Source organism: Bufo bufo, chromosome 2 (genome assembly GCF_905171765.1).
Source record: "Bufo bufo chromosome 2, aBufBuf1.1, whole genome shotgun sequence".
Classification (NCBI taxonomy): domain Eukaryota; kingdom Metazoa; phylum Chordata; class Amphibia; order Anura; family Bufonidae; genus Bufo; species Bufo bufo.
Window position 1 is genome coordinate 452,527,896 of NC_053390.1, and position 15,378 is coordinate 452,543,273.

At 44.4% G+C, this 15,378-nt stretch overlaps 1 protein-coding gene across 1 annotated transcript; it reads left to right on the forward strand.

The window, feature by feature from the left end:
- The first annotated feature begins 1,899 nt into the window (after positions 1-1,899).
- Positions 1,900-12,277, forward strand: CNN2 (calponin 2). The gene is made up of 7 exons (XM_040417582.1): positions 1,900-2,019; positions 6,480-6,601; positions 6,683-6,749; positions 8,990-9,127; positions 11,177-11,293; positions 11,389-11,535; positions 11,662-12,277. Exons 1-7 carry the CDS (start codon positions 1,960-1,962, stop codon positions 11,914-11,916), a joined length of 906 nt encoding a protein of 301 aa, XP_040273516.1. The 5' UTR covers positions 1,900-1,959; the 3' UTR covers positions 11,917-12,277.
- The last annotated feature ends 3,101 nt before the right edge of the window (positions 12,278-15,378 follow it).

Sequence of the window (15,378 nt, forward strand, 5' to 3'; positions counted from 1 at the left end):
AAAATGTCAATGTCTCAAAACTTGTGCTGTGGCCTTGAGCATCAATTACAGATTGACAACGACATCTCATGCTGTTCACAAGTCGACTTATTGTCTGCTGAAGCATGGCATCCCACTGTTCTTGAAGGGCAGCCCTCAGGTCATTGAAGTTCTGGGGTACAGAGTTACAAGCCACTACACAGTGACTCAGCTGATCCCATAGGTTGGCAATGGGATTCAGGTCTGGAGAAAGTGCAGGCCACTCCATTTGAGGTGCCCCAGTCTCCAGCAGCCATTTTCTAACGATGCAACCTCGATGAGCTGATGCATTGTCGTCCATGAAGATGAAATTAGGTCTGTGTTGTTCATGCAGAGGCACAATGACTGGATTAATTATGTTATTTAAGTAGTATGGGCTTGTCACTGTACCATTCACAAAGTGTAGGGCAGTTCTGTACTGACTAGACACACCTGCCCACACTGTAACACCACCCCCAACAAAGACTTGTCTGTGGCTAATGCATACCGCTCTCCTTGACGTCTCCAACATCGTTGGCAGCCATCATTTCTGCTTAGTGTGAATCGACTTTCATCAGTGAAGAGCACTGAGGCCCACAGGTCCCTCATCCAGTGAAGTCGCAATGACGCCTGTGGTCAGGTACCCTTGCAGGTCATCTAGTACGCAGAGCACGCTGATGTAAACGGTCTGACGTGACATATTTTTGCCCTACGTTTAAGGCCTCTTTCTCACTTGCGTTGTCCGGATCCGTTGTGCACTCCATTTGCCGTAGGTGCCCGCCGGATCCGTAACACCGCAAGTGAACTGAAAGCATTTGAAGACGGATCCGTCTTCAAAATGCGTTCAGTGTTACTATGGCACCCAGGACGCTATTAAAGTCCTGGCTGCCATAGTAGTAGTGGGGAGCGGGGGAGCAGTATACTTACCATCCGTGCGGCTCCCGGGGCGCTCCAGAATGACGTCAGCGCGCCCCATGCACATGGATGACGTGATCCATGCGACACGTCATCCATGCACGTGGGGCGCCCTGATGTCACTCTGAAGCGCCCCGGGAGCCGCACAGACGGTAAGTATACTGCTCCCCCGCTCCCCGCTACACTTTACCATGGCAAACAGGACTTTAGCGTTCTGGCAGCCATGGTAACCATTCAGAAAAAGCTAAACGTCGGATCCGGTAATGCGCCGAAACGACGTTTAGCTTAAGGCCGGATCCGGATCAATGCCTTCCAATGGGCATTAATTCCGGATCCGGCCTTGCGGCAAGTGTTCAGGATTTTTGACCGAAGCAAAAAGCGCAGCATGCTGCGGTATTTTCTCCGGCCAAAAAAACGTTCCGTTCCGGAACTGAAGACATCCTGATGCATCCTGAACGGATTTCTCTCCATTCAGAATGCATTGGGATAATCCTGATCAGGATTCTTCCGGCATAGAGCCCCGACGACGGAACTCTATGCCGGAAGACAAGAACGCAAGTGTGAAAGAGCCCTAAGCTACACATTGGGGAAGGGGGGGGGGAGGATGCAAAAGCGCACTATCGTATGTTTTTCTATCCCGCAAAAAAAAAAAAAAGTATACGTTACAATATATATATAGAAAGATATAGATAGTGTGTGTACATATATATATATATATATATATCTATATATATATATCTATATATATATAGACTGCTTTTTAGGTGGCACACCTTCACACATGGGCACCTCTACCTGGCACTGGGCGTCTCCCCGTGTACCTGCTCCCACGCCGGATGCTTTGAGGGAATTTGCTCACATTTTGGGACTGGCAGGAAATACCCATCCGAAGGAATTCGGAGCTCTTTGCCCATATATGGGGATTTTTATCGTCAGCCAATAGGAGGCGGTGGGCGGGGCCTGGACGCAGACATTGACTCAATCAGAGGAAGCTGATTCAGACAGACGGGGCTCTGAGGTTGGGGAGCGGACCAGACGCCGGCAGCAATGAGCACCCAGTTCAACAAGGGCCCGTCCTACGGCTTGTCTGCAGAAGTTAGGAACAGGGTAAGCTATGGGTGCACCCTCCTGTCTCTCCCTCCTGAAGCTGAGGAGTCTCCATCTCTGCCTTGCCCCATTTCCTGACTCTCTAGATGTGTCTGTGAGATAAGGAGACATCTTCTAGTTCTCCTCTTCTGGTTGTCCTGCTCCTCACAGCTTCTGTCTCATTTCTTCTACTATGGGCATTTCTAGACCAGCACCATATACTTCTGGGTGAACTTCCTATCTTTTTCTGGTACCTGGTTTCATATAATGGGTTCATCATTTTTGAGGAAACACCACCCATAAGAGCGACAAGATAGAACCACCAGATTTACTTTGTTGGTCCATAGACCCCTCTCCGCAGAGAAGAGGGACAGGTATCACCTTACTTACATTTGGGGGTGGCGCAGCCCCTGGACCTCAGAGATCATATTTGTCATGCCTCATTGATATGTCCTACCTACAGTATCTAAAGTTCTCCTTCTTTGGTCAAACCGAGATGTGGATGAAGTTTCTCAAGGTTTAAACAGCTTCCTAGGGGGTAATAAGCCGCTGTCTGTCCGACACCTCTGGTGGCATCTGATCTCCCCAAGAAAAAAGGATTGGACATGTTTAAATCCAACAGCCTAATCCTTTCTTCTTCTCAGTGTTTGCTTTCAGAGGAGTCAGGACACAGTAGATGGTCAGCTGGTCCTTCAGAAAATGGAGGCTTGGCTGACGACGTTATCAGGTTATTGGTGGAGGAGGGCTATAAAAAGGATATTGGTCAGAAATCTGGGAAAACACAGATGCTATGACACCAGTGTGCCCAGAATCTTAGGTGGTGGCAGCTTTAACAACAGCCCCAGTTATGGGATATGTCATAGAGTGCTTGAGGAGTGCTGCCTGAGGTCACAAAGTGCTATAAAGAGAGTTTGTACAGAGGTTTAAAGGTGCTGTCCGTGAATTAGTAGCACATCTCTGCTGAAGCCAGTCATTGGTGACAGTGGAACCTGTAACCAAGCTGGAGACCAGAAGATGGACACATTGGAGCCATCGTGGTGGACCGGAGCAGCGGGGTGTAGGAAAGTATGAATCTACCACTTACTGAGGCAGGCTGCCAGCATTAAAGGGGTTTTCTGGGAATTTGATATTGATTACCTATTCTCAGGAGGGTGGTGGACCCCCGCTGATCTGATATTGTTAAGAATAGGCCATCAGTATCAACTACCTCGATAACCCCTTTAAGTAAAGGCCTCTTATTCCTTGAGAATCCCTCTAAGCAACAACATTTTGAAGGTTCCTATACACCTTCAATAGCCTTTCAGGAACAGCTATTTCTCCTGACTGCCCCGTACATATGCATGCTCGGTTTGGTTAAACGTGTATGTATTTCAATGGCAAGAGAGGAGAACAAAAGGATTGACTGTTAAAATTCCACATGTCAGAATCCTTCATTCACTTGATGTCTACTGTCGGGGGATAGTCATGATGCCCTCATACCAGCAGTAATCTGATGTGTATGGTGGCCTTAAGCAGGACCTGTCACCACTCCTGACAACTGTCAGTTTTAATAATTACTTGCATTCCCCATGTAATAATTCTGGATCATCTATTCTTATGATTCTATGTTGTGCCTTTCCTCTGTTATTCCTACTAGAATTGTGAATGAATAGATTGCAGTCGGTAATAAAGGTCCAACTGGGTTCTTACAGTTGGGGTTGTGTCCCTGCACAATCTGAGGCCCCATGTACACAACTGTGTTTTTGGTCTGTATCCGATCGTGTTTTTTTTATTTTTTTATCACGTATATGGCACACACATGACATGCCTTCCTGCCCAATGTGACATTGGATGTGGAGAGGTACACCTGCACACTGGGCATCCCAGTTGCTGAGTGCCCAAAGACTATTGGGGGTCATTTATCAAACTGGTGTAAAGTAGAACTGGCTTAGTTGCCCCTAGCAACCAATCAGATTCCACCTTTCATTTTGGACAGCTCCTTTGGAAAATGGAAGGAGGAATCTGATTGGTTGCTAGGGCCAGGTTCTACTTTACACCAGTTTGATAAATGAGGATAAATTCTAACTGGGACCCCTGCATGACGCTTGCTGGGCATCAAATGGTTGTCTCCCACCCAGTGCCCTGTTGTTGTGAATGGCGTACATTCAATGGACCAACAGTATGGCTGCGGCGAGCCTTTGTGTTGCCTTTCATTGTACTATTACTATTTGACCTTTTGAGGAGTATGCCTTTGTATGTGAGCGTGATACAGTTTCTCAGGTTTTCCTTCAAGACGTGATGTGGCATCTGAGAATGACCTATTCTTTAAGATGTTATGCTAAACATCTATTTTCTTTAGAAATTCCTTACATTTTCTATTTTCACTGTATTTAAAAAGAAATGACTTTTTAACACCATTTTTGATAAATCTCCCCCATTGGCTTCTATGAGAGAGGTTTCTAGGCATGCTCTGTGACCTGTACAGAGGACAGGAGGGAGGAGCTAAGCTGTGATATCATCTATTGGGAATGGTAGATCCTGTTATCTCTACAAAGATTATCTGTAATCCTGCCTGTGAAGATAATGTGATGACTGCTGAAAGGTTACCTGTACAGAACAGGACACCTCAACATTTTATTAGGCCTGGTAGCCAGTGCAAAAACTGCACAACTATATTTTATTCTAACTATAAATAGTGACAGAAAAAAACCAAATCACCAATAATTCTAACAAATGTTTACCATGAAGACATTCAGACAATAGGTAATTTTCTGATGGTATATTCCCTGTAACAAAATCTTTTAAATGTCCTCCTCTGTCCTACTGTACAGTTTACAATGTGTTTTTTTTTTCCAGAAGTAAAATACTGATGACTTATCTTCAGGATAGATCATTAAAGGGGTTATCCAATTCCAAAAATGCCCCCCAGAATGCCCCTCCTATAAATCATACTTACCGCGGCACCCGTGGCACTCTGGATCCCTGCCCTGTCGTGGCTTGGGGGAAGGGTCTGACCATTGGGGCCCCACCGATCACAAGAACAAGGGCTCATGCTCCCCATGTGAACAGAGCAGCAGCGGAATTTTGGTGTCACTGTCTGTGCCAAAATTCTGCTCCAAATCCGCTGTCTGAACGGACCCTTGATAGGGGATTCATGAATTGAAAGAGTTGTCCAGGCTTTTACTATTGAATATCAGATCGGCGGGGGTCTCCTCATCAGCTGTATGAGGGGACGGCGCGCGCAGTGCGCAAACTCTGCCACCTGCCTTTGCCATAGACAGCAGTGTTGATGATAGGTCATCAATAGTAAAAGTCTGGACAACTACTTTAAATCATGAATTCCCTAACAACTAAAGCACGAGCTAGGAAAGCTGACAGATCCTCTTTAAAGGGGTTTTCAGGGACCCAGTGGATACCGCAAGTCCACCCGAATTACACAGAACATACCTGTAGGTGAAAGTTTCTAATACACTCACTATGTCGCTGTTTTGCGGATCGGAAAACCGGACACCTAACACCTCTCTTCTGACAGACCAGCCTCCGCTGATTTATCAGGTCTCCACCTTGGGCTGTGGTCAGGACATCGCTACTGTTGTGGACGGAGCCTGAACTATTCCACTTCCTGGCACATGCACAGACTTCTGACTCCACCTTATCTGCGCATGCGCCAGAGAGAGGAGTAGTTTTAGCCGCTTTTCACAGAGGAGGGGACGTCCCTATCCTATTACAGACTGGAGACCTGGTAAAGGATGTGACATCAGCGGAAGCCGGGTTGTCGGAAGAAGAGCGTCACATGACTGGATTCCCAGGAGGCCGTTCCAGCCAAATTCAGAACAGTAAATATATTTGAAATGTTATCCTTCCGGTGTGTTCTATGTAAGTAAGGTGTGTGTATGTAGGTAGGTAGATCGGTCTCCCGTCTGGACCTAGGTTAGCCACAGTGCTGGCTCAGATGGTGGCTGTGGTGTGAAAGTCTGAATAGGTTATCCTTCCAAAGTTCATATAGTAACCTTGTGGTTTTTATTTTTTTATTTTGCTAATGAATTTTTTCTCTTTTTCCGACTCCATTACAATTTCTAGCAGTCTGATGTATCTTTGCTAATGTCATGAGATTATGGTAACGACGTGTTGATGAAATTCCCCATGCTCTCACATGATCCCCTCCTTTCCTAGCTCTTGGCATGACTGTACATGTAAAGTCAAGTGACTGATATTACCATTACCAAGACGTCTTATGACGAGAAAAGGGACAGTGTGCTGCTGTGTTACACACCCTGTGCAAGTCGGGATTACCACCCCCAGGGACAGTGCTGGCTAATTGGTTACCCATCCCAATGACGATTACATTGTGAAACATTTTTGGCATCAAAAAGCAGTTTCCGGTGGTGGGGAGTGATACTATTATATTGTAGTGTTATTGTGTATGAAAGTTATATTGTAGTAATAATCCCCACTACCCTAATTTAATAAGTAAATACTTTATTTTTCATCTTTTTCTCCAGTTGGCACAGAAATATGATCCTCAGAAGGAGGCAGAACTTCAAGTCTGGATTGAAGAGGTCACTGGAATGTCCATTGGGCCAGATTTCCAGAAGGGGTTAAAAGATGGCGTCATTTTATGCGAGTAAGTATTGAATGACAATGACCACAAAAGAATACTAGTTTATACAGTTCATTAATGGTCTTTTTGCTTTTCTCTTTATAGACTTATGAACAAGCTGAGGCCAAAGACCATCCCAAAAATTAATGTCTCCAAGCAAAACTGGCATCAGGTAAATTTTTCACTTTGCATATATGGGGTTTGGCTCTGGCATGTGAGCCATGCTGCTGCTCTAACAACCTGGACTGGCAGGAGCACCGATCTGGGCTGTTTAACCCCACACATGCTGTGGGCAGTGGCACCTGCCACATGTAAGCGGTTACAGAGGGAGCGGACTCCCTCTTTCGCCCATCAAACCCTGCAAATGAGATTGCGCGGTGCTGATGCGGTTGCAGGCAGGCTGAGACCTGGTGTAGGCCCCAGCGTTTCACAGTAGGTTGTGCCTCTCTGGCGCTGCCTGCTGGTCAATGTTAGTATAGCACTGACTTTAAAATGCAATACACTATAGAAGTAATAATAATCTGTATATAACGCTAACACATTCAGCAGCGTTTTAGTGCAAAGTATTTTAGAAGCAATCAAAATGTTATATTAGTCTCCTTTTGGGACCAGTAAATGGTTAAAAAAAAGTTTAAAAAAATTGCAAGTAAAAAACAACAACTTTTTTTTCCCTCTGAAAAAAAAAAAAACTCCTCCACATATTTGGTATCGTCGCATCCGTAACGACCCACATTAGGTAATCATGTAATATATCCTGTACGGAGAATGGCATAAAAAAAATAATACCAGAATTGCTGCTTTTTGCTTAGTCACCACTAAAAAAAGCTGAATATGAAGTGATCAAAAAGTGTTAAGTACCCCTAAATGATACCAATGAAAACTACTAGTTGTTATGGGTCTTGAGATGTGGCAATGCAAAGAACATTTTAAAAAAAGTTGTTTTTTTTTTGGGCAAATGTAGTAAAGCGTAAAAAAAAATATGGATTTGGTATTACTGTAATCGTAATTTTTATGCCTAAAAAAGAACGCTGCAAAATGTATAACGTAAGAGTTAATAAAAGGTAATCAGTAAGTTATGTGTACACCAAAATGGCGTGCCAGTAAAAACTACAACTTGTCCCGCAAAAAACAAGCCCTCATACGGCTACATAGACGGAAAAATAAGTTATAGCATCTTGGAAGGTGACTGTGAAAAAAATAAAATAATCTCCTGACCCAAAACAGGCTGGTCATGAAAGTATTAACCCCTTCCCCCCCCCAGTGCTGTAATAGTATGGCACTGGGAGGGTCTTTAAAGATGGCGCCCGCTCCTGAGCGCTGCGGGCGCCATAGCCACGGATGGCCGCCTGATTCTTATAGCATACACCTGCGGCTCATGTCCGCAACCAGCAGTAATGCTGATTGTGGACATTTTTAACCCTCAGATGCCGTGGTCAATCCTGACCACGGCATCTGAGCACGTGAAACACCGGAAGCGCGCGCTTCTGAAGGTGCTCCGACTCCCCCGTGTGGCGAACGGAGGAGCCGGAGCTTGTGTGCAGCAGCCCCTGTCTTTGTGAATGGCAGGAGGCTGCTGCATTGTATTTCCTATGGAGCCCTTGCCTGTAATAGGGCTCCATAGGAAACTAGTAAAATCATCATAGATTCAAATGCAAGTGCATTGGAATCTATGATAATAGCAATCAGATGATTGCATTGAACTATAAAAAAGTGTAAAAAAAAAATATAAAAAAACATAAAAATTCAAATCGCCCCCCTTTTCCCAAAATAAAAATAAAATTATTATTATTTTTTTTTTTAAATACACATCATGGGTGTCGCAATATGCGAAAACACCCATAATATAAAAATATATTCCCCATACGGCAAACAGCGAAACGGAAAAAAGCGTCCATTCACATGTCCGCAAATTGCGTATCCATAAAACTTGGACACCGGCCATCTTGCGGACCACACATGGCTGGCACTATATAGAAATGCCTTTTCTTGTCCGTGTCTGCGGACAAGAATAGGGCATGTTCTATTTTTATGCGGGGCTGCGGAACGGAAGTGCGGAGGCGAACAGCACACTGTGTGCTGTCCGCATGTTTTGCGGCCCTGTTGAAAATTAATTTTGCAGACATGTGAATGGACCCTTAGGTAGTAAAAGAACTTGAGAAAGAAAGAAGTGAGTCCATCGGGCACACTGAGCAGATGAAGTATAGCACAGTAGACCTTGCGTCACTGGACTCATCTCGGGTAACCAGTGCCTGTGATCAGTACTCTGCTTTTGAGATCATTACCAAATGACATTCCTACTGATGTGCTATTTTGTTTTTGCCTACTTGCCTGAAAGACCCCTTCCAGATAAAGAACGTTTGAGTTAGTTTTGGAGATGCCACCTTTTTATAGTTTGTTTCCTCTGTTCCTCAGCTTGAAAATCTTTCCAACTTCATCAAAGCCATGTCTACTTATGGAATAAAATCTGTGGATCTGTTTGAGGCAAATGACCTTTTTGAAAATGGGAATATGACTCAAGTCCAGGTGTCTTTGCTGGCGCTGGCTGGGATGGTATGTTGGTCCACTCTTACTTCTGTGTTCTTCAGGGTATATTTACACGGGGAACATTTGTTGCAGAAATATCTGAATGGGGCTCCAAGAATCATTGTGCGTGCTGCAGAAACAACCCCATTCCAACGTATCGGTGTCAATATGTGTAATTTTTTAGGCATACTCTAAATATATGAAAATTGTCCAACAGCTGTTCCTCTCAAGTTTCTCCCCAAACACATGCACACTCCTCTGAGCTGAGTGTGCACGTATTCTCAGGGATTAAGCAGCTGCCAGACACCCTTGGTGGCAGCTTGTCACCCATGAAAATAAAGGATTAGTCAAGTAGGATTTTACATCTGCCTTTTTGGCAGAAGCCTGCGCACCCCTGTAGATGGTCGATTAGTCCTTCTAAAATCCCCGGTTTAGGCTGACATTCATTTAATATTTATGGCCTGTAGAAACAAATGAGAGGTTTTAAAGAATGAAGTCCAATTAGGCTGGGTTCACACGAGCGTGTCCGGATTAGTTCCGGATGCGTCCCGGTGTGTTGCGGCAAACCCGCGCGAGTAGGTACACAATTGCAGTCAGTTTTGACTGCGATTGCGTTCCGATGTTCAGTTTTTATCGCGCGGGTGCAATGTGTTTTGCACGCAGGTGATAAAAAACCGACTGTGGTACCCAGACCCGAACTTCTTCACAGAAGTTCAGGTTTGGGTTCGGTGTTGTGTAGATGTTATAATTTTCCCTTATAACATGGTTATAAGGGAAAATAATAGCATTCTGAAAACAGAATGCTTAGTAGGTGATCAATTGTTTTCAGAATGCTATTATTTTCCCTTATAACCATGTTACAAGGGAAAATAATATAGTGAATAGACTGTTACCTAGCAACCATGCGTGAAAATCGCACCGCATCCGCACTTGCTTTTTTCACGCAACCCCATTCACTTCTATGGGGCCTGCGTTGCGTGAAAAACGTAGAATATAGAGCATGCTGCGATTTTCACGCAACGCACAAGTGATGCATGAAAATCACCGCTCATCTGAACAGCCCCATAGAAATGAATGGGTCAGGATTCAGTGCGGGTGCAATACGTTCACCTACCACATTGCACCCGCGCGGAATACCCGCCCGTGTGAACGCAGCCTTAGTGACCTAAATAATGCCTGAATCTTAAGGCCCCTTTACAAGCCAATTTTGCAGGCGATTGTCAGGAAGGAAGATTCCTGACAATCAACTACATGTCAGTGGAGGAGATTGCTGCATTTACATGCAGTGATCTCCTCCACAGTATGGTCGCTAATGCATCACTTTTCGCCATACTGACTTGTACTGCTGCCGGCAAACCATGATTTTTGTGACCACGTGAATGATGCGATTACCTGATGAACGAGCGTTTGGCTCGTTCACTGCATAATTGGAGGCATCTAGGGCTGCAGCTATCCACTATTTTTGTAATTGAGTATTCTACCGATTACTCGAGTACTCTTATAACAAATGAACAATTAAAAGAACGTTTTCCTTTATAAAAACTCATCAGCCCCCCCCCCCCCATGCCATCAGGTTCCCCCCAGTGCCACCATCTCCCCCTCCTAGCCATGTCCCCAGCGCCAGTGAAATAAAATACTTACCTTTCCTGTAGGGGCACTGAAGACACTCCAGAAATCTTCCATCCTCTTCTTCACGCGCTGCACTGGTCAGGTCATAGTGCGCGCCTATGTGCACCACATCCTGACGATGTGGGTACGTCAGCTTCTAATGCAGCATGGTGTGGGCCAGCGGGGGACCACGGAGCGCGAGTAACAGCAAGCGCTTTACTCACGCTCCATGGTCACATGACACAAGTGAATCCTCGATGCAATTTGCATTGAGGATTATTTTGCGTCGAGTTACTCGATTCAATCGAGTAGCCGTTTCAGCCCTAGAGGCATCTTTACACTGCCAGATAATCGTTAATGAGCGTTCCTTTGTTTGGCGATCATCTGGCGGAGGATCGACCCATTTTACAACTGTGTGTCTCTGCAGTTTATTTTGTCTCCCGCTTACTCATCTGATCTTATATTTAGGCCAAGACCAAAGGTCTCCACAGTGATGTGGATATTGGAGTGAAATACTCAGAGAGACAAGAGAGAAACTTTGATGACAACGTAAAAAAAGCAGGACAGTGTGTTATAGGACTGCAGGTAAGTGTTAATAGAAGCACTTCTCACCAGAGCAGACCCCATTTCAGATGTGTAATGTACCACCAGCCAGACTAATAATTGTCCTTCCTGCACAGATGGGCACTAATAAGTGTGCCAGCCAGTCTGGAATGACTGCCTACGGAACAAGAAGGCATCTGTATGACCCAAAGCACAGTATCTTGCCACCTATGGACCATTCCACAATAAGCCTTCAAATGGGCACTAACAAAGGAGCCAGTCAGGTAAGGCGTTCATGCTGCCATCTTGTCAGTATCTGCTTTTTTTCTGAAAAACCTGCAATAATACACCAATCCTAAAACTGGTCATTTGAATATGGTATGGCTATAATGCAGTGTATGTTGTTATAGGTGGGGATGACCGCTCCTGGGACAAGAAGACACATTTACGATACAAAGACAGGCACTGAAAAGTGTGACAATTCTTCCATGTCCCTGCAGATGGGATCTAATCAGGGAGCCAACCAAAGCGGCCAGATATTTGGCCTAGGCCGTCAGATCTATGATCCCAAATATTGTCCAAAGGGCAATCCTGACAGTCTGCCGAATCAGTACGAGGACCAGGATCACCAGGAGTATGGCTACAATCAGGAACAAGACTTGTAATTCTAGTGTGTGGGCTGCTCAATGCAAGATGCCACAAATCAGACCAAACTGCCTTGTCAGAACCTCCAATTATGTGGATTAGAAATGTACCTAGTGTTTTTTATTTAGAATTTGTTCATTTTTATTTTATTTTTTAAACTGTAATTGAGGAACAAGATTTAAAGTGCCTGAAGGGGAAATGTCATTCAGCCATTGTATAGAGTGGTATGTTTTAACTTTACCAGTGCCTTATAGCTCTCAGGGCACACAATATTACACATACCCTTTCTTATGGGTCCTCGCAAAATCACGACAGTGTACCCCTTGTTTGGAAGTACTTTTGATGTATTAAACGGGTTGTGCCAGTAATAACACTAAGTGTTTGATTGCTGGGGGTCTAACTGCTGGGCCCCCCGGGGATCATGAGAATGTGGGTATGGAAGCATCACTGAAGTACCCCCCATGCGTCCTGACCTTCGTTCACTTCTATGGCACTGCTGAAAGCGCTGTACTATGCAGTGCCATAGAAGTGAATGGTGTACAGGAGACACAGGTGCACTACCTCTCCATTTTTATGGGACAGTTCAGCGTAACTTCCGGGCCCCCTTCTTGTGATCACTGGGCGCCCCAGTGGTCCTATGGATAAAGCATATATGTTCTTAGTGGCACAACCCCTTTTAAAGAAGTCACACAGCTGAAGTACATGTATTTTCTACGGCAGAAGTCCAAGGCTGACCCTTCGATTTCTGCCATGATGTTGCAGTTTGCCCGGCCATGGATTTTGCCCATTCATTTGGGATAATTTGTGGGTGTGGCAAGAATTGCCTTTTTTTTTTTTATCCAAATCTTATGAACTATTAGGCAGATTCCTATTTAAATCCATGGGAAAGTTATGTGAGGGTTTTTTTTTGTGTGTGTGTGCAGAAAATCCTTGTTACAATAATGCCATGTGAACATATGCCCTAATATATTCAGGGAGGGATGCTCTAAATAAGACCTCATGGACATGACCGCTGTGTCCGTATCCGAGCCGCATTCGGACCCATTCACTTCAATAGGGCCGCTAAAGGTGTGGATAGCACTCCGTATACTTTGCAATTTAAAGGTAATTTTATTTAGTGATTTTCACAATAAGAGGTTCATGATCCAGTTTATAGGAAATGAAATGCTGCGTAACCACTATCCATATATGAGCTGGACGTTTCGGTCCATAGGGACCTTCTTCACAGACTTGAATTTCTGTGGTCAGAAATAAAGGGATATCTGGATCCAGATATCCCTTTATTTCTGACCACAGAAACTCCAAGCCTCTGAAGAAGGTCCCTATGGACCGAAACGTCCAGCTCATATATGGATAGTGGTTACGCAGCATTTCATTTCCTATAAACTGGATCATGAACCTCTTATTGTGAAAATCCCTAAATTAAAATGACCTTCAAATTACAAAGAATATTCTGTGTGTCGCATATTTATACTATTGTTGGATGACCGTTGGATCATTGCTGGCACCGGGAAGAGTGAAACAGTATGCGGTACTCCATCCTCTAATACTGTTGCTCCGTTCCGTGGCCCACAAAAAAAATATATAACATGTTCTATTCTTGTCTGTTTTTCGGACAATAATTGGCATTTCTATAATAGGCCGCCCGTTTCGTTCCGCAAATTATGGCATTTGTGTTTTGCAGACTGCAAAACATGGCACGGTCATGTGCATGTAGCCTAAAGCTGATTTCGGCATTGCAGCCCTTCATACACCACCACAAATGGCACTTTCTGCTTTGAAAGGCTCCATCCGTTCCTCTTTATCATTGGCTACTGCTGCAGGCCGGATTCAGTTCCAGGGTATATGATAGAATTGCCTAATATATCGGTATACCTCCAAGTCAGAAGCGCACTTTCATGCTCTAACTTCAGAAGCATTTTGTCGGAAAGTAACCAACGCTTTTTGTTTTGTATGTGAATTGGTGAAGGAAGTTTGAAGTTTGCTAACTGCACATGCTCTCATCCTATCCTGCAGGGCAGGACGCCTATGTGGTTGGACTATTTTCCAAATGCTCGGTAGACGGAATTGGTGTAGAGAGCTGCCATATTGGGAACATTTTAAGTAGCCTTTTTTTAATGTAATAATGATGCTGTCTTTTTTATTATTCTAGTGACCAAAGAACTTGTTATACCTCCTTGTGTATTAGGTGGGCAGCATAGAGCTTCTTTATACATGTCCTGTGCCGTCACAGAGAATATGTATAGTTCTATATGTGATATGTACTATTCAGGCTTTAATGGGTATTTTTTATTATACAGGTAATGGACTATTTGACATTTTGTCTTAGATGCTAGAAATTATCTTTTTAGATGTCCGGCTTAGTTTGGAATATGTAATTGGTAATGTCAAGTCAAGTGTTGGCTAAAAGATGCCTCCAGCAACCAATGTGATTCTGTTCCAGTCTGCTATGGTAGCACACACAATGGCTGTTACTAAAGCTCTTAGGCTCCATTCACACGTCCGCAAACGGGTCCGCATTAGTTCCGCAATTTTGCGGAACGGGTGCGGACCCATTAATTTTCTATGGGGACGGAATGGATGCGGACAGCACACAGTGTGCTGTCAGCATCCGCATTTGCGGAGCGCGGCCCCGATCTTCAGGTCCGCAGCTCCGCAAAAGATGGAACATGTCCTATTCTTGTGGAGCCTTAGGAGGGTTGTCCAGGATTTTTTAATTCCCCCCTCCACTCCGCAATAGACTTGTGAAGAGAGCTAAATTTGCCTGCTCCCTGTTGCTCCATGGCTTCTTGGGTGTCCTTCTGGTCCCTGCCTGTAAACTTCCCGCACCTCTGCAATATGTCCCCAAGCTGCACATCAGCCTCAGTGACGTCACCACTGAGGCTAATCACTGGTTACAGCGACGTACATGATCCCCTCCATTTACGAAGCTTACAGTGTAGACAAGCTTGAAATCCACAGAGCCTGATCGGGGTCTAGTGGAATGGGTAAACATAGCTCCTTTTACAGATTCTATTTGGGGGTGGGGGTAAAAAGAGAAAAACAATATTCTAGACAACCCCTTTAAGGCTGAACTTTCTTTCACACAGCCTGCTGTGTGTCAAAACTGCAGCAGTTTTCTATGAATTGCGCCAGTTTCTTGGCAAATACAGGTGAAACATTCTGGAAAAACTGTGGCAATTAACCTAAGGCTGGGATTCCACGTTCAGAGTTTTTTAACGCAGTTTTTTAAGCCAAAACCAGGACTGAATTTCCAAAAGGAAATGTGTCCAGTCTATGATCCGTTCTTGGCTTTGGCCTCAAAAACTGCATAAAAAACTTGACTGTGGAAACCTAGGCACAATATTCTGCTAATCCTGTATTTATTTAGTTAAGTACAGAGCTTCATGTGGTTAAATAGGGATATAAAATAGTCACATAGGGATTTGTTTTGCTGTTTAGCGTACCTTTTTAAAGAGGGCTTCCCATCACTCCTGACATAT

Coding starts and splice junctions, on each gene's coding strand:
- CNN2 (XM_040417582.1), top strand. CDS start 1,960: ATGAGCACCCAGTTCAACAAGGGCCCGTCCTACGGCTTGTCTGCAGAA. Junction 6,602..6,682: donor GATGGCGTCATTTTATGCGA/GTAAGTATTGAA, acceptor TTCTCTTTATAG/ACTTATGAACAAGCTGAGGC. Junction 9,128..11,176: donor TGCTGGCGCTGGCTGGGATG/GTATGTTGGTCC, acceptor TCTTATATTTAG/GCCAAGACCAAAGGTCTCCA.